This window comes from Castor canadensis, chromosome 8 (genome assembly GCF_047511655.1).
Source record: "Castor canadensis chromosome 8, mCasCan1.hap1v2, whole genome shotgun sequence".
In the NCBI taxonomy this organism is placed as follows: domain Eukaryota; kingdom Metazoa; phylum Chordata; class Mammalia; order Rodentia; family Castoridae; genus Castor; species Castor canadensis.
In genome coordinates this window covers 58,114,212-58,133,482 of record NC_133393.1, presented here as the reverse complement: position 1 = coordinate 58,133,482, position 19,271 = coordinate 58,114,212, and the positions used below count along the sequence as shown (strand labels likewise).

The window sequence follows — 19,271 nt, the reverse complement described above, 5'->3', positions numbered from 1 at the left end:
TATTTCCAAAGCACATCCAGTCATGGGGGTTAGGGAGTAGAGAAGAAAGGCAATAGACAAATGGAGGATGAGACTCTTAGGAAGGTAATCTTAAGGCAGTTTTATTTAAATAAATGATCACATTCCCATGCTCGTTTGACTGTGGGATTGGCTGTGACTGCTTGATGTCATTGCCCTTGGAAATTCCATTTCTGTCATCAGCCTTTGCTGAGGATGTGTTAACCTTTTCACCTTTCTTTTCTAGATGGTCAAAATGGAATATGATCACTACAGGTGAGAAAGTAGGTGCTCACTCTCCTGCTCTGAGGAGGTGCTGCCCTGTGGCTTGGCCAAGACTACAGAGTTTCTCTAGTCCTTAGCAAGCTGGTTGGCCTGTGACACCAAGTGACAGATGGAGGGAACACTATGTTCCACTGCTCTGGGTCCTGGCCTTTAAAACCTGGGTTCCCATACTAAACTGCTTGCTCCTGGAGGCTGTGCTCCCTCACACCTCGGGTAGAGGTTTCCCAGTTCCCCCTTCCCATAGTAGCCCTTCTAGGCTTGACACATGCTTCCCAGACTCCTCCTGCTCAGTGCTCTTACATCTGGGTCTATCTATACTTCACCTTTTATCACAACCGTCTAATTACTTGTTTTTTTCCCAAGTAGTTAGACCAGTCCTAGAGGATGCACTTGGCATCACCACACCCACATTTTCCTCCTCTTGATTCCAGAGCTACTGAACAAAATAACCTCCTCATAGCTCCTCCACTGACAACTTCCCTCTAGTTGCCAAGGAAAATTAGCAAGGCTGAATGGGAGGAATGAGAAAGGAGTGGCTTATTTGTAGTATAGAGGAAAAAACAGTCAACTGAACAAATGAAGAAAGAACCCTCTTTCTAGATGAGTCTTTTTTTCATGGGCAGTTTTTAAAAGCTCATAAACTGAAAATGACACAGCTCATGAAAATTTTATATAGGGATTCAGTTTCTTTGAGTTAATTTGATGGTATCAATGGTCATGAATTCTGATACAAAAGCTTATATGCACCAGCCCAAGAATTTATATCTTTGCTTAATTGTGATTCTATCACAACATATTAGACTGACTACTCTTGAGACAGGCATCAACAATTTTTGACTTGGAATGAAATGGGAAAGAAAGAATTTCTTACCTGTGATTATATTTTAAATGATAAAATCCATGAACTCAGCCACCTCAGAAAAGATGCCAGCTGATGTTATTCTGCAGTTATTTCTTAGAGGACCTGAGCCTTTAGCAAAACCAGCTACCCAGGAAGTTATCCTGGCAAGAGTCCATGTTCTACTACTTCTTCTACAAACTAGGGGTCTTCCAGAGTCCCTCTTCCACAGCACAGAAAGAAAGAAAATGTGAAGAGATACACATGTTAAGTCATTGTCAGTTCTGCAGACATCAGCACTCGTCTCACAGTGGAAAGAGGTACAAGTCCACAGTCACTGTCCATCTACATTTTCTTCATCCATTTCATGTTTCCTCTTCATTAGTTTCAAGGTATGATCTTTTCACCCAGAACTAATATCCTTATACCTATGGCTACAATCTTTTTAGACTAACACTCAAATTTTCTCTTCTATCTACCATTTCAAAAAACTAGTATATACATTCCAAAAAACAATGGAAGGAAGAGGGGGTGGTGGTATGGCTGTATGTGTCTACTGCCGCTTGTCATCTGGAATTGCTGGGAGAGGTTAGGTCATCTCCCAAGCCTACAGTGTCAGTGGATAGAGCTCCCAAGGTCTGTAAAGGCTCAAAGCTTTTAAAAAACAGGAGGCCTGGGAAACCTAATTCTATCCTGGGCAGGGGGAAGGGTGAGTAAAGGACCACATTATCTCCCAATGCTGGTGAATACAGGACCCAAGATTTTAGGCTCCTGCCTTGAGTGACATTTTTTTGAAACGTGTTTCTTTGAAAACATGATTTAGACAATCTTACGTCTGAATAAACTCTCCTCAAAAGGCAGAGAAGCGGCAGGCACGGTGGCACATACTTGTAATCCTAGGACTAAGGAGAATTGGGAGTTTAAGGCCAGCCCGGGCTTCATATCAGGGTCCAGGCATGCCAAGAGTACCTCAAAAATTGTATTTTGAGACCTTTATCCAAAAAATGGATCCATCTTATAATGGATGCTGATAGAACAAAGCCCCTTTAGCCTACTCGTGATCTGATTTAGAAAATGACATCGGTTTCTAGCGCCTCCCTTCAAATTTCTTCTAACAAATAATTCGTGGAGCTTTCCACAACAGTTTCAGGCTACTTTCATGAAAAGAATGACTCCCTGATGTCCTACCTTAAAAAAAATAGTGAAGAAAATTATATAAAGCTTAAAATCATGTCTTTTACAAGTTGGTTTCCCATCCCTCTCTGTGTCTCATAGAGATTGGCAGTATTTGTGATGTTGCTGGGTCAGTCTTGGGAAATCACACTCATTCCCAATATCTCCTACCCAACAGTAACTAAAACGATGCATCTTTGGTCAAACATATTCTGTATGAAAGGAAAAAAACCATAGCATTTAATAAAATGTGAAATAAAGACTAACTCACAGATGGAGTAATTAGATTTCCAAGACTGTCATCTTGCTTATGGGACACATTGAAAGTTACCCTATCCCCAGCTCAGCAAAGTAAAGAGGAAATGGGTATAAGAAGGTAAAGAATTCTCTCAGCCCAGGCCAACCAATCTTTTTTAGCAGAAACACATGGAAAGATGAAGGAAAAGGAACTTTGAAGCAGTAACTCCTCAAGCTCAGCTTCCTGGGGAAGGCGGTAATCCACCCACATTAGCCCTCCTGTTAGAAGCAATGGCTGGCTCTTGCTTAGGTACCTAGTAGGCATCTGGCTCCCCGCCAGGAAAGCCAGCACACAGCAGGGCCCTTCCCAGAGGGGTTACTTCATATCCCTGAGTACAGTGTTATACATGCTGTCATCCATGATGACAACTTCTACTTGTAAACATTCGAGAATTCTGATGCTGTAGAGAAAGGGTGGCAAGTTAGCCAACAACCATCCTAATTGAGGCAAAGTAGTAATTAGCCCTCAAGTTTAAAACTATTTCAAACATTTTAACCAAGTGTAGAGGTTACTTTTAGCATGAATGCATATTTTAAGATCAAATATGCAATAGAGAGAAGGCATTTTAAAGAAATTGCTGCAGATTGAAGGTAACAGGCAATTGTGGCTTTTCTGAATATATGCTTAAATGTTTCCCCGAGAGAAAACTTTAGATATCAAAGCAATGTTTTGTAAAATTCTTTATTTAAAAAGTGTAAAATTTTCAAGATTTATTGAGATTCAACTGACCAAAAATTATTCAAAGTATTTCTGATATATGTATATCAGAATGTTATATGTATAACATATATATGTATAACATACATATATATGTTATACATATATGTTCTGATATATGTATAACAGTGAAATGGTTACCACAATGAAGAAATTAAGTCACAAATCACCTATGGTCACCTTTTTTCTTGTGGTCAGAATACTTAAGATTTATTCTCCAAGCAAATTTCAAGTACACTGTCATTGACTACAGTCATGTTACTATTTCCTGATTACTTTTAGTGTAATCTTCTTTTATGTATCATAGTTATCACCAGTTTCCTTTATTTAAAATATCTAACCAACATGACAGCAAAAAACAAGACTGCCAGTGGCTCATGCCTATAATCCTACCTACTCAGGAGGCAGAGATCAGCAGGATCAAGGTTCAAGGCCAGTCTCGGCAAATAGTTTGAGAGACTTTATCTCAAAAATACCCAACATAAAAAGGGCTGGTGGAGTGGCTCCAGTAGTAGAGCACCTGCCTAGCAAGTTGTGAAGCCCTGAGTTCAAACCTCAGTATCAACACCAAAAAAAAAAAATGAGTAAGACAACCAAAGCTCTTCACTGGCTCAGAAATTAGAAAAACAAGGATAAATGTATCACTTATGGCCAACAAAATCATTTCTGCTTCCCCTAAGCATGCAGAGACCTAGAACAGTATTATGGACTTTTGGTGCCTCTTACTCTCTGAAGTCTTCTGCCATCCACTGGTCCCATAAAGCATTTCTGGTTCAAATTTATCAGCCCCATGTGGAAGGCAGACTGGCTGAACAGTGGTTCCTGAAACAACAACTGAAGCCATGAGGTTCACAGAGAGACAAATGATGCCAAATAGATTTGGAAAAGTGAAGTGTGTTTGATTTCATGGCTTTTCACTTTTTAAATAAAATTATAAGGAGGAAAGCTTAACATTCATAATTATACAAAGTTAGAAAATTCAGAAAAGCAAAATAAGGAAAAACGTAACTCATTGTTCTGCATACCACCATGACCCCCACCCAAACTACTAACATCTTGTCCTGAGCATTAACATGTAGTGAGGACCCTTCTAGGACTCGATGAAGGAGTAGGAAAAAATAAAATAAAACCCTCCTGTCCTGGTAGAGTTTAAGCATGAGCGAATGAGTAAGTGTGTATATACTTGGTGAGGAAGAGACAAACAACAAGTATAGTAAACTACTCATACTGGGTAAGATACTCTCTGCAGAAGTCAGAGCAGGGTAGAGAAAATAAGCAGTCTGGGAGGAGGGCACTGGAGATATGGTTTTCCATATGGTGTCATGGCATGTCTCCTTGTGCTGTTTACATTTGAGCAGAGTCTTAAAGCTGAGGGAAAGGATCATGCAGTTATCCGGATGGGTGGAAAGTATTTGATGAAGAGGCAGAAAGGAAGGTCCTCACAGCAGGATCATGCCAGATATGATGGTGGGGGAGGGACAGCAAAGAGGCCAGGTTAGCTGGAGCAGATTAAGCAAAAGGAAGTTTATCAAAAGATGAATAAAATGGAGGTTAGATGTGGAACTGGAAAAAGGAAATGTCAGATGACAATAACATTAATTTTCATCTGAGTGTAATGGGGACCCATTGAAGTATTTTGAGCAGAATGACATCATCTGATTTACATGTTTAAAAGTATCATTCTGGCTACTGAATTAATAATATATATATTAGGGATGCATTTCAGACACTTGAAGAGATTATTAAAATTAACCCAGGCAAGAAATGATGATAGCACAGCCTGGAACAAGAGAGAGTGAAGTTGGTGAGATAGAAACAACAGTATTTTCTGATGTATTACAAAAAAGAATAAAGAAGAATCAAGAATGAGTTCAAAGTTTTTAGCTTTAGTGACTGGAAGGATGGAGTTGTCATTAATTGAGATGCAGGGGGATCTGGGGGTATAATTCAGGTTCTGTTTTAAACATATCAAGTTGGAGATGGTGTTAGGCATCCAGGTAGGTGACCAGTAGAGAGTTAGATACATGAGTCTCATGAACTCCAGGAGGATTTGTAAGATAGCTGTAGAACACTTAGAGTAGTTTTCAGGTAGCTGGTGTTTAAAACCTTGAGATTGGATGAGACCACTAAGAGAATGAGCTGGGTAGAGAAGAAGTCCAGGATTGAGCCCTGGAGAACTCCAACAATAAGACAGAGAAGATCAAGAACCATCACAGAAGATTGAGAAAGGGCATAAAGGGAGAGGAGAAAAAACAAAGGGACTCCTGGCATTTTGAGTGAAGAAAAGATATACAGGAAGAGAGTATGCCCAACTCTGATTTAATTAAAAGAAATCTCCCATCAAGAAAAACAAGAATTGAGAATTTTTTACCCTTGGATTCAGTGACTTGGAGTTACTGGTGACTAGCCAGGGGCAAATCTAGAGTGGTGGAAGTGAACATCTGAACGACTTGGAACTCTAGTAGATAGTTCAAACCTGTTAGGTTTAGATTATCTGTGCTAAGAGTGTGTTGGGTGTTTATTTAGTTCTCAGTGATGACAGAAAAAAGAAATGTCTGAAGATAGTTTCTAATGTCCCAAACCCTTGGTTAGAGCTGAATATGGAAGATGGTCTAGAATACAGCTCAGCCAAGACACAGGCATACTTACAATGCTGACTGCTAAGTTGAACATACATAATTTGTGGCTGGGGACTTGGCATAAATGGTAATTTTTATTTTTTAAAGGTTCTAGACTGGAACAACATTATTTGCAAAAAAGAAACAGAACTTAACTATTTTATGACTAGACGTGTAACACAAGAATTGAAGTTAACCTTTTCATAAACAGTTTAGTTCATTATGTTCCTAAAACTTTAAATTTCTGTACTTACCAAACTTCACTTCGTGTTTTAGATATAGCAGTACAGTATCAGAATTCATAAATCCCAGGTGGTTATACTCAGGATGTATAATAATTTTTAGACAGGAATATTCTATTCTTGCTCTTCTTTATGAGAGAGATTGTACTCCCCAGCAGTCACAGTTAGACTCTTAAGCTGTTTCTAAAACAAAACAAAACAAAAAAAAAAGAGTTGCTTCTTCCAGGAAATACTTTGGTTTCATATGATTAAATGAAAAGTGATTAATAAACCTTTAAGCATTTCTAAATCTTAAAAGAAGGCATTCTAGCCAGGTGCTGGTGACTCATACCTGTAATCCTAGCTGCTTGGGAGGCTGAGATTGGGAGCATCATGGTTTGAGGCCAGCCTGGGGAAATAGTTCACAAGATCCCATCTCAACCAATAGCTGGGTGCAGTGGCAGGCACCTGTCATTCTAAGCTACACAGGAGGCTCAGATCGAGAAGATTTTGGTTCCAGGCTGGCCTGGGCAAAAAATTTTACCTATCCTAGGTATGGTGGGAAGTGTAAAATAGAAGGATCAAAGTCGTGGATGACCTGGGCAAAAAATGAGACCCTATCTCCAAAATAATCAGAGCAGAAAGGGTTGGAGGTGTGGCTTAAGCAAGTGTGAAAGCCCTGAGTTCAAACCCCTGTACCACAAAAAAAGGCATTTATTATTGATGACTACCAAGTGTCATAATTTCCTATTTTTTTGGATCTTAGTCACAGTTTTTAGTCACAAGATGTTCACATTCTCGTGAGCCCTTTCACTATCATCCATTGCCTTTCTGAGTATTTAAATGTTACCTCCTTTCCTTCTTTTGTACACAGACTCATATATACACACTACCATTGTTAATAAGACATAAAAGTTGTTTTCCTCTTTCCTCTTCTCAGTACCCTCATTTAATCAGGGCAAGTATTTGTTTTCTCTGCATTGCTCCTTCCCTCCTAATGACTTAAACTCAGGTTGTTCAAATTTTAGAGCATTTAACATTGAATATTAATACTTTATTAGAATAACTATCTACCACCCCACCCCAATCACTAAATCTACAAGTAATAGGTGACCTCTGTTTCACACAGGAAGAAGTTTTGGAGCAGGCACGCATTTCTGGGAATCAGGAAGATGGGCAGGTGGATGCGTAGACCAGGTGGCAGAATAAGGAACTGAGATTACACCTCAAATGGGATTTACAGCATTACATCTCCCAGTCCCATAGGCATGAATTAGGGTTTGACAAGTAATGGAAATCCAAAGCTTCCTCATGAAAGCTCCCCAAGCAGTGTGCTACTGTCAAAATTCAATCATCTTGAATCAAGCAGCCTCCACAGAAGTGGTGCTTATGAGATTTTTAGGGAGAACTGCCCAAGAAGAAAGTTATAAACACAACTCCTATGTATCTCCCCATATATATCTCCTTCAGTAACATTTGAAATCAACACTTTGAATTGTATACAATATTCTTAAAATACTGACATAAACTGAGTAGTAAGCTATTTCCTATGAAACAAACTTTTTAGTGGAGAAGTGTTAGAAAGGTGTCAAGAGAAAAAACACATATTAACCTGGAGTTCTGATATTTGAAACAAAGGAAAAATTTCACCATATCCTCATTAAGAAATCAATGCTTTTGTTATTCTTACCTGCCACGGATGTCCACCAACTGTTGAATTTCTCCAAGTGATAATTGTGGAGAAGAATCTAGATTCCACAACAGTTTCCTTACTTTTCAAATAAACCACATGAATGCCACATGAGTTCTGTGTAGAAAAACACGAGTATACACACTACTCTCACACAGAGCACCTTACAGAAGAGTTCATATTCTCAGGGTTTCATGGTCACATACTCCCGGCCTGGCAGTGGTTCTGGTCTCCAGCCACCCAGGGTGGACTAGGACTTGCCTTGGCTCTCCTCCCCACCCCCCGTAAGCTGCCCTGACAGGAAATGACTCAGAGACAGGAGTGATATGAGACTTGGGGGTGGGGGGAGCTCAGCCTGGAGGAGGTGGCACCTTACAGAACTGAGCTTGTATTAAACATTTTGGAGACAACACCGGCTCCTGCTGAAGAGAGGCCCAGATTTAAGGTCCTTTTAGTTGGCTATGTTTCTTGGAAGAAGGCTCATGAGCACAAATATGGCTAGCAAGTGCTGGTGGAGTAGCTTAAGCGGTAGCGCATGCCTTCCTAGCATGTGTGAGACTCTCAGTTCAAACGCCAGTTCTGCAAAAAAAAAAAAAAAAAAAAAAAACACAAATATGGCTAGTAGATATGCCTAAAATCTAGAACTCCACAACCCAAAATGTTTCAAAATGGCAACCTTGCCCAGCCTTCTTTTGGGAACTTCTGGGCCTGGTTCCCTGTCCCCATTTTCTTCCCAAGTGTCCAGAGAAATCCCAAGCAAGGTGAGGGAGTACCCTTCCCCGTCCCCAGCACTCTCAGTCTCGGGCTGTGGCCCCAGAGTAGGGGTCCAGGGATTGGGCTCACCTGAGCTTTGGGAGAGGTCCATGGCGAGAAATAGAAACAAGCTAGCAGGGGCCAGTGCCACCATGTGTCCTCATGCAGGTATTCCTGTGTCCTCCGTCCTGGCAGGCTGTAAAAACTGAGCTGGGAAGATGGGTAGCTCCACCCAGTTCTCCTGCCCCTTACTCCTGCCTGGGGTACCAACAGACCACACCTGCGGCAGCACCTGGCCATCATTCCATAGAACTGCTGTCACTCTTGGCCTCCCATGGTTTCCTGAGCCTCCCTCTCCATGTGACCCTGGACATAGGCAAGAGGTGTCCTGATGATGTAGGCCTCTCATATCTGTGCAAAGGTCCCTAGGGACAGATCTGAGGAACAAGGTGATTAGTGTCCTAGAACACTTTGCACTAGCAAATTCCATCCCAGACTGGAGAAAAAGTTCGAACCTTTGGCAGGGGCATAGACCTGGTGATATAGACTGGCATACTTCTAAAGGAAGATGGAGACTCAATGCTTAACCTAGGACTGCCCCTTCCAAGAAGCTTCTTGAAGTCCTTGTCCCAGAAGAGTTTTCAAGTGACTAGGAAAGATCAGTTTTATACTGCCATCACTTTTCTGCCATCACCTTCAGCAGAACGGGCCATAGCTGTAGGATCCATCATTTAAGGTAATTAAAATTAATTCATTGGTGAAATGATCAGGTCAGCATTTTTTTCCCATAAAAATTGTATGGTAATAAGTTAGCCTTAGGTTGGGAGAGGAATAAAGCCAGAATTTGTACTGTACTTATATTTTGTCAGAAAGTTAGAGCAAGCCTAAGTAGATATTCTGTATGTATCACTAACCTAGACCTGACCCCCAGGCCCAGTATCTCACTTAAAAATAGAAATAAAGGTTCTTTGAGATAGGAGGGTAAACAAGTCAAGGAAGACCAGCAGGAGGCCAGTAGGTAGACATGAAACCAGAAGATGGTCACGGTTATGAGAATGCAGGTACAGGTACAAGCGGTGACAATTGGTTGGGGGCAATGAGCCCTGTAACTGCAGAGGAGAGCCAACTGTGAATGGACACCTCTTGGCGAAAGGCCCCGAAAATGTGATTGACACCAAACTTGAAACACCGTTGAAACTCTCTTGTCCTGTGAACTCCAATGGGGTTTCTGGGATTTTTGTGGACCAAGTTCCACATTATTGAGAATAAACTACATCATGAACTTTAGCCAGATGTGGCTTCTCAATTTAAGCTTAACTACAAGCAAACCAAAGCAAAGGTTTAGTGCTGTATTTCAAGTGCTTAATTGCCATCTCTGGCTAGTAGCTATCACATTGAATATCTCATCATCACAGAAAGTTCCATAGTCCTCCTGAGTAGCATCACTTTGATTATCTACTTCAAGTGATACTGTGGAGGTCAGTTTGAGTGAGTTGATGATTCTGGGGTTTCAAGCATGAGAGTCAGCGTACTTGGTACTGAGAAAGAGCTCGGTCAGGTATGAAGCTCTTCTGTGAAAATATGGCTGAGCCCCCAGGCTTGGAGACCACCTGAGAAATCTTCAGCAACCGCTGCCCAATGCTCCTGTGACTCTCATCACTGAGTTCACTGTCCCTGAAGTCATCTCACAGAGGTTACTATTTAAACCAGCGTGCTTGACTCAATTCCTGCCATTTTCCAGTAGAAGCTTGGAGTCCCTAAATGGACTCAGAGTCCTTTTTCTTTTTAGCAAAAGGTGAAACCACTGAAAAGGCTTTCCTAAACGAAAAAGGAGTGATAGGGAAAACGAGCCCATGTACTACACAATGTTCAAGTTTGGTCACACTGTGGCCAACCTCCCCATGAGGCTCACAGACCACCTTACTCCTCTGCCCATGGTACCCACAGCTTTTTTGGGTGCTCATTGGTTTCATTAACACCTGGGAGTCTCCACTGGGCATGTGTCATTTCTTGTTACATCACAACTCCCTTTGTGTCCAGAGTTCAAAACCTGAAGCCTCAAATGCTACACTGTCTTTATATAGAGAACTTACCACATACAGGCTTAACAAAACAATGCCTTTCCATTAAGTGAGAAAAGAGCCACTCAATAAGATTTATATACCTGGAATAGCCAGGTCCTTAATTTTAGATTTAGATTTGCTAATAAGATGGTGTTTTGAGTATAAGTTGTTTGTGACAATGATGAAGTTTTAAATGGAAGAATCTTTCTCTTTTTCTTTAAAAAATAACTTTAGTAAATGAAAAGGTATCAGGGAGGGGACCCCAGAATGGATTTGTGACATGGACTTTAATTTGGACATTATCTTCCTTAGAGTGGGACAATCACAATTTACTATTCAAGGTTTGGCTGGGAAGAACAGAAAGAAACAAGAAATATGGTAGCCACTAGGGATGAAATGGGTGGAATAAAGAGGTTTTTTTCCCCCAATAGCTTTGATGGTGATTACCTGTGGGTTTTTTGTTTGTTTTTTGGTGCTAGGGACTGAACCCAGAACCTGTTCCCCAGCTCTGTGTGTGTATTTTTTTTTTCTGTACTGGGACTTCAATTCAGGGCTTTCACCTAGAACCACTCCACCAGCCCTTTTTCATGATGGATTTTTTTGAGATAGGGTCTAACAAACTATTTACCTGGGCTGGCTTCGAACCACGATCCTCCTGATCTCTGCCTCCTAGGTAGCTAGGATTACAGGCGTGAGCCATCATTTAAAGGAACAAACCCAGTGTCTGTTCTTCAAATCATTCTGGAAGTCAGGAACCTACTGGGTTCTGAAGCTGCATCTCTGCCTGTCACTCCACGTGAGAACATGAAACCTCAAGTCAAAGAACCAGAGGATTAGCTGAGCTTCTGAGCCCTGAGATACTAGGATGCTCTTCCCCAAGGAAGGAACCTGAACCAGCAGTAAAGCTCCAGGGAGAACGATGTAGCTTAACACAAGGAAGAACTTCCAGCAACCCAAAGGGCTTGGTGTGGACACACTGAGGCTTGGACATGCATAGGCCACATGAACATGGAACAGATCGCTGGCCTGGGGTGGAGGCTTGGGTACTGCTCTAACTCTAGGGACTTCTGCTGTGGGGAGAAGAGACTGGACCCTCATTGAGGCTCTGGATGCCTCGCGTCCTGAAGGCCTGAGTCACTGAGAGATGTCCTGTAGGATGGTGGATGCCAGTCAGTGGTAGGCAACCCCCAAGTGTCCTCCTTTCACAGAGCCAGCCAGGAACAAGACACACTCAGCAGAGCGATCTGCCTTTGGTTGTTGGACAGGAAGCCCAAATGGAAGGAAAGGAATAAATGAGCATTTATAGGACAAAAAAATTTTTTAAAAGATGAGGGGAAAAGAGGTGGAGTGGGGAGTGCTGAACAGCCACTGTGTGGAGTAGGAGAGAACAGGCTAGCAGCATGCAGATCAGTACAAGAGGGAGGGAGAGAGGGAGGAAGGGATGGATGGAGAGAGAGAGGAGAAGAGGGAGGGAGGGAGGGAGGGAGGGATGGATGGAGAGAGAGAGAAGGAAGGAGAGGAGGAGGGAGGGAGGCAGGTTGGAACCAAACTGATGCTTTTTACTTTGAAAGCACAGAGCTGCTGGTGACAGACACATCAGTAGGCCCTAACCAGGACCCAGTACTTGAGAGACTGAAGCCAGACAAAGTTATATTCAGCATATTTTATATAAAATAGACATTTACATAAATTTTATTTTGCAAAGTCCTAGGCAAAGCATACATAATCATACTTTGTGGGAGAAATACTTTATGAGGGATATACTTGTAATCGGCACAGTAAAGATAATAAAAGTGTACATTTCTATACAACTGATCCAAACAGGGACTAAAAGCATGATGGACAAAGAACATGATGGGAGCCATTTTCTCCTGACAACTGGGGGGTCCACGTGAGCAAGTCCAATGGCTCCACATATCACAGCAAGCCATGGCATCTACGGATACTTTAATTCCTCAGGGGGAAGTTTTATCTTTTTTCCTTCAGTAACAGTAACAGAATCACCATAAGAAGTTTCAAGTGCACAGACTGAAAAACAAGAGTAATTACCACTGTGATGTTAAAGCAGCTCTCAGGCTGTGTGTTCACGTGTCTGTTGCAGGGATCGTGAGTACAAGTCAGTTATCTCATCAAATACACAGGGCTTTTCAACCTAGAGCCCACTGCAGTGGCTCACAGAGTTTACCAGAACCATCAGACTGACCAGTCCTTTATGGGTGATAAACTTAAGTGAGGCCCTGACTTAATTGTTCCAGGTCAGGTAGCTCCTTGGCGGCAAAGCTAGGACTAGTACCCAGAGGCCTTGATTCTTGGATGAGTGCACCCCTCCTACGGATCAGCAGATAAGTAAATCCCAAAAGGACATTATCACACTGGGAACTACCAAACCTGACACTAGTGCACACCATGTGCATCACAGCCAATGAGAAGAAGGCCCTGGAACTTGGGATGGAGACATCTTTCCAGTTGGGAACAACTGGTGATCTAAATTTCTAAACTGACAATGGCCATATACTGTGATGGGTGCTTGTTCTTTGAGTTATTTGCCCTAAATGTTTTAATTAAAAGGATTCGTGGTGATAAAAGTGGAACATTTTAATATGAATCAAATGATTGCTGTAAGTAATCTAATCAATTCTATTGTGTCACTCTGATATTAAACCATGCTTTTGATTGCAGTTATTTTACCTCTTTATAACAAAGAGCTCATGAAAACAAGAATATTCAGGGAAATGCTATTTTTAGAACTACTTAACATAGTTTTTTCATCAAAAACTTTAAGAATTGTAAAAAAACATAATGTTTCCTTATATTATTTTTTGGTACTCTAAGCTTTTATCTTATTCAACTGCAGACTAAAGCAAGAATTTAAAGGCATTTACTCTTTCATAATGTTGAAAGATGTCATTCAGGTAGTTAAGTTTTGCTACACTTGGGAGACATCAATATCTAGTCAGACCAAAGTGAATTTAATTTTGAAACTAAAAAAAAAAACCTACCTCTAACCATATTTGCTTTGAATGTCATTGCCAATATCCTAAAGATTTATTTTTCTAACTAGTGAATCTACCACAAATAAAAGCAAACGTTTTTGTTTGTGTTTCTTTTCAAAAAGTGACTCTCAGAAGTACAATTAAGAATTAATTAACAAAGCGCCATGTGTGTGCCAAACAGGAGAGACACATGTAGGTGCCATGGGCACCTTCTGTGAGTAACAAAATGTCAGTTTTACACACTGGGTGTCTTGTCGGGTACATGCAAATGGCAAGGCAGTTCCTCTCTCTCTGACAACCCGGGATTCTGTAAATGTCAGGCCAAATTATAGTCTGATTGCCACAAGAAGAAAACCCACCCCCACCCAACCTCCTGTCAGTCAGTCTTAGAACGACAGTTTTACATCGTTCTTTAGAATCTTTGGCTCATTTTACTCTAATAGTTAAAGTAAAGATTTCAGAAGACGATAAACATAAAAGTCATAAAGACCCACAAAAGTTGTTGGCTGTTCAATGGTTCTATAGCCTACATTGCCATAGGAGTGTCACCTGGACAGTAAGGTGTCAGGGCTTTTGAAAGGTCCCCAGTTGTTTCCTTAGGGCAGGCCATGTGGAGACCCACTGTGTGCAAGGTGGAAGGCTCACTGTCAGCTGAATGCAGCTCTGCAAGCAGAAGGACCTGCAGTGTCTAAGGGGACAATGAGATATTCCACATTTGTTTTCTTGCCCAACTACCATTAGTGCAGGCTGCTTCATATTGTGTGGTTTGGATTTTCTCACAGTGAAATCCTGTACCAAACTAGGTCCCACCTATTACAAATCTCAGAATCTTATGTTAGGTGTTGTGAAATAAAGTGCTGACAATACTCTTTGCTTCGTGGTAAGCTTCAAAACAAACCCAGATCTGGGGATGTAACTCAATGGTAGAGCGCTTGCCTAGCATGCATGAAGTTCCATCCCCAGAAGCACAAAAACAAAATGAAATAAACCACTCCAAACCCCAAAAGAGTATGTATTAGGAGTCCCTAAAAAAAATTCCTTCTCCTCCAAGTTATATGTACCTTTGGTTTTATTCACCTATGTTACATCACTGAACCATGCTTTATGAATGAGGTTAATAACTTGAGAACAGCTAAATCATTTAAAAATTTTGAATGACTAATTCATAAATTTAACATAAGTGGCAAAAGCCATTCTCATAATTTCTATGTCAAAGGACACATTGAGGGATTGCCACTTTTGGGGATTTTGATGACAAGAAATGATTCCAGGTGGGACTGAAGGGCAGGACAAACAGAATAGGAGTGTAGAATATATATGTGAAGAAGTCTAAATGTAGCTGAGAAAAAAATAACATGCTGCTCAGCATGACACAATCACAGGGAAACTGATCGTTAATTAAGTGTTCAGCCAGGACAAAGCAATTTCTATCTTGTCTTGATACCTTCCTTCCTACCTAATTCTGAGATGCAGTGCCAAATAAAACTGCCATACTCCTTTCTTAAAAATTAAGATTATTCCTAGGTGTTTTAATTTTTTGAAGATATTACAAATGGTATTGTTTCCCTGATTTCTTTCTCAGACTGTTCATTTTTTGTGTATAGAAAGGCTACTGATTTTTATGTGTTGATTTTGTATCCTGCTATTCTGCTGAATTTTTTTTTTGGGTGGAGTTTTTAGGATCTTTAAGGTATAAGATCATATCATCTGCAAACAGGGTAATTTGACTTCCTTCCCTATTTGAATTCTTTTTCTTTCTTTCTCCTGTCTTATTTCTCTGGCTAGGAATTCCAGTACGATAATGAATAATGTGGAGATTAGATACTTTTGTCTTGTTCCTGATTTTAGCGGAAATGATTTCAGTTTTTCCCCATTTAGTATGATACTGGCTATAATTTTTTTTTGCATATAGCCTTTATGATGTTGAGGAACATTCCCTCTATTCCTAGTTTCTTCAAAGCTTTTATCATGGAAGGATGTTGAATTTTGTTGAAGGCCTTTCCTGTGGCTATTGAGATGATGATGTGGATTTTGTCATTGATTCTGTTTATGTACTGTATTACACTTATTGATTTGCATATGTTGAACCATCCTTGCATCCCTGGCATGAAACCAGATCATGCTATATGATCTTTTTAATGTGTTGGCTGTTAGATTCTGTTAGTAAGTATTTCATTGAGGATTTCTGTATCTCCATGACTGGCCAGGACTCTCCATTTTTACTTTGATAGGGATGCATCCACTTATTATATCACGTTGTAAGGATCAAAGAAAAATGTTACAAGATGTACTTAATGTTTTTGAAAAAGAGCATGTGATTTTTTTTTCTTATAGGCACCTTTTAAACTGTGAAAACTATCTTGCTGGCCACATTTCAGTGAAAGAAAAATATCTGATCTAAAAACAATGCTTACTTTTAATGTCCAGGAGATGCTCGTATGTGCAGATATATGAGATGGTAAGAAAAAGACAGCGGGGAGTAGGAGGAGAACCAAAAAGGTAGCAGAGAATGCCTTCTGAAGGCCATGTGATCCTTTTCCCCTGGAAACGTTTAGGTAATAATTGCCATCTTAATTATCCAACTCATACGCTTAGAAACACTTTAAATAGAGCATAATTACTTCCAAATTTGGGGCTCAATCTTTTCCATTAACTTTTAAAATATGAATTTTGGTTATAGACTATTCTGAAAAATAGTGATAAAGTCCTAGATACTGTTTTTAGTGAAAGCTTCCTATTTTCCAACTTGGGGACCAGGCTTACTTTATAATAAGCACATTTTCTAATCAGTACATTTTTTTTACCTTAGGACTATAGAAGTGAAATTTAAGAAGAAAATACTTTTAGACTTTGGATAAATTTATGATATATAACACTGAACGGCTATTGGACGTGGAAGGTCATCATTTGCATTTGAAACACTCCTCCCATCATCCCTTCTCAAAGCAATTTTCTTCCACTTATACAGTCTTATCTTGCCCTGAAACTAACACACGGGGCAATGCTTCCTGATCTGGGCTGCAAGGAGCAGAAGGCGTCCTATCCTGTCCTGGCCTGCACGGGGGAAGTATTTTTGGCTCAGCACCAGGAACAGCACTGCTGTGTGGTTTTGCACTTGATGGTGATGGCCATAATTAGAACCATGCATTCCAATTTCTTCTTTCCAAAATACGTCATACCCAAACACTGAAGCCTGGCCCCTAGCTCCTTTAGCTTCAGGAGGTGAACAGTGGATACAATTTTTTTGAGGGACTGTTAAAGCTTCAGTATTTTGTAATTTAGATTTATATTTTTATATGATCAGTTTTGAAGGCTGCTATTAAAACAACTATGTACAGAGAAAAAAGTACACATGTACATATATATTAAATACTTATAAGTTATGAAATAAATAACACTAAAAATAAATGTCAAATTGTAAGTTCAACTTTGCCACCCATATCTTTTCAATATAAATATATACTTTTAAAAATTATGAGTTTGCTTTTCACTCTAGATTTTTGGAATATTCTCCATGAAGTGTCCAAAATTACAAATCTGGAATAAACCCTGGGTTTCAGTCACTCATGTTTTAAGCATGCAATTCTCCTGAAGCCTAGGAAGACAAATAAATAGAGCTCTCTTTCAATCTAGCTAGTTTATGAAGATTTCTGTTATATGCTGTAAAGATTCCTCACTGGTTAAATATAGTCTTCAGAAAAATAATACATCTTGTGATGTCTTGACATTAAGATAATAAAGTAGGATGTTCCTCTCAGTTAATATCTTTTCTATTTTCTATGTAGAATATACTATTTTTTTCCTCCACCAAAATAATATATTTAAAGGTGGGAACATTTATGACTTTAAATGCACTTTTGAAGTCTTAGAGTAGAACCACTACTCTAGTAATACTTGGAACAGAATTAAAATAATTTTAAATAAATCCATAAAGAATTAGGAGTATCAAGCTCCTTCATTTTCCTGTTAGAGACTTTCCCTATCCAATTCTAGAAGATTCCCTCTTGATATATTAAGCAATGGAAGAACTTACATCAGAGTGGAATTTAATTTACTCTTCAAAAGGTCCTTAGTAATACCCTTCAGGGGAATGTTAGATAGAGCCCACTTACCGATAGCCCTTTCTCCCATATATTCTGGAATGCTCTACAAAAGCTATTAGATATCAGTTTCAGGTTCTGGAGAATTAACTGAGCCTCTCCTTGGTACACTACCAGATGGCTGACCCCAGAGGATTTATCCCTTTTTAAAAAGCTCATCCCATAAAGAATAGATTCTCTGCCTTTATAGCATGTTAAACTTCTGTAGTTCTGAGATATGAAAGTTCTAAAGTAAGAACTAGAATTAGATCTCCACATCGCAAAAGCACAGCAATGTATCTAGGGAAACTGGGAATTAAACCAAACACAAATCTGTGAAATGCAGAGTTGCTATTCCTTCTTTCTCAGACCTTTCTTTCCTTTCTGCTGTTTTGTCCTCATTCATAGAAGTGTGATCCTTCAGCACAGATGACCCCAAACATGCCCCCTGCACTGGGAGCTGAGGACAGCTTCACTGGCTGTGTCACACGTGTGTGAGAGCAAGGCCTTGGTCCTCTGTCCTCTTCCAGCACCAGCACCGTCCCATGGACCAGGTCTGATGGAGCTATGTTTGGTCCTTTTCTCGAACTTCTTGTAATCGTTTTTCTAGGCGATCCAATTTGGCGAGATTTTCCTTGAGCAGTTTGCTGTCTGGAACTAGCTGTAAGGCTCTTTCATAATAAGCTCTTGCAGACACATAGTTTCCCTGTGGGGAAAAGAGTGAGAACAATTCTACTCTGATCTGTCAGAACACTCACTCAGCAGGCGGGGAGACAGGAGAAACTGCCTACACCCAGCTAGCATTAACATTTCTTGAGTAACCCTTGTCTGCATGTGTCATTTACCCTCATCTGTTGGGGCTTTTAGAGAATCCATTTGTTTTAAGGACCCGACCAGCTGGAGAATGTGAAGGATAAGAGCAATACCAGGAGGTTAAATGGTAGAAAAGCGGATTTTGGTTCTATTAAACGCAGAGCCCAGGGCCATCATTTCATCGTGTTCCCAAGGGATTAGTGCTGTTCCTTCAAAATCAAATGGAGCCATGGCTGGAAATGGGGGGAGGAGTGCTTGAAACTTCAGGAGCAATGATTACGTAGGCATCAGTTTTATCTTCTTGGTGGTAGGAGTTATTGTAATCTTCAACTTAAACCATAAAAGCAACTTTCGTCTAGTGCAGGCTTTACATGATGAAAAGAGTTGAAAAGACAAGCCTATGGCCTTAAATTTACCTGCCATGCAAGGTGTGTGGTGATGTGTACCAGTACTCAGTGCATGAGGGAAGGTGTGGCATTTCTGACCTGCTGAATACAATGACTCCCTGACTAGCAACTTTGTATGCCTGCTCCCCTGGCAAATGAATCACAACTATTAGCTTTTGCAGGATCTTTTCTGCTAGTAAATGTCTTACCTCCCTTACCTGGTTCACCCTTTCAGGTCTGTGTCCTGGAAAGTCTCAGAACGAAGATTGTTTCAGTTTTTCCCATTCTAAAAGTAAGAATTTGCTCCACCTTATTCTCTGTTGCATCTCCTATATGGATGAACACCG

General features: G+C 40.3%; 2 protein-coding genes across 4 annotated transcripts in view; both read right to left on the bottom strand.

Moving 5' to 3' along the window:
* LOC109674433 (ovochymase-1) overlaps positions 1 to 8,702 on the bottom strand; it is a 51,361-nt gene extending 42,659 nt beyond the window's left edge. Inside the window, 9 exon segments of the mRNA XM_074084841.1 lie at positions 1,169 to 1,453; positions 2,868 to 2,912; positions 2,915 to 2,991; positions 4,007 to 4,130; positions 6,181 to 6,270; positions 6,273 to 6,351; positions 7,453 to 7,546; positions 7,830 to 7,981; positions 8,514 to 8,702. Of these exon segments, the coding sequence (XP_073940942.1) occupies positions 1,169 to 1,453; positions 2,868 to 2,912; positions 2,915 to 2,991; positions 4,007 to 4,130; positions 6,181 to 6,270; positions 6,273 to 6,351; positions 7,453 to 7,546; positions 7,830 to 7,981; positions 8,514 to 8,702 (1,135 nt within the window).
* Positions 8,703 to 12,301: 3,599 nt separating this feature from the next.
* Positions 12,302 to 19,271, bottom strand: part of Tmtc1 (transmembrane O-mannosyltransferase targeting cadherins 1) — a 253,495-nt gene continuing 246,525 nt past the window's right edge. For all 3 annotated transcript variants that reach the window (XM_074083024.1, XM_020179962.2, XM_020179959.2), the window contains one exon: positions 12,302 to 18,431. In XM_074083024.1, the coding sequence (XP_073939125.1) occupies positions 18,291 to 18,431 (141 nt within the window). In that variant the 3' untranslated portion in view covers positions 12,302 to 18,290. The remainder of the gene's footprint in view (positions 18,432 to 19,271) is intronic.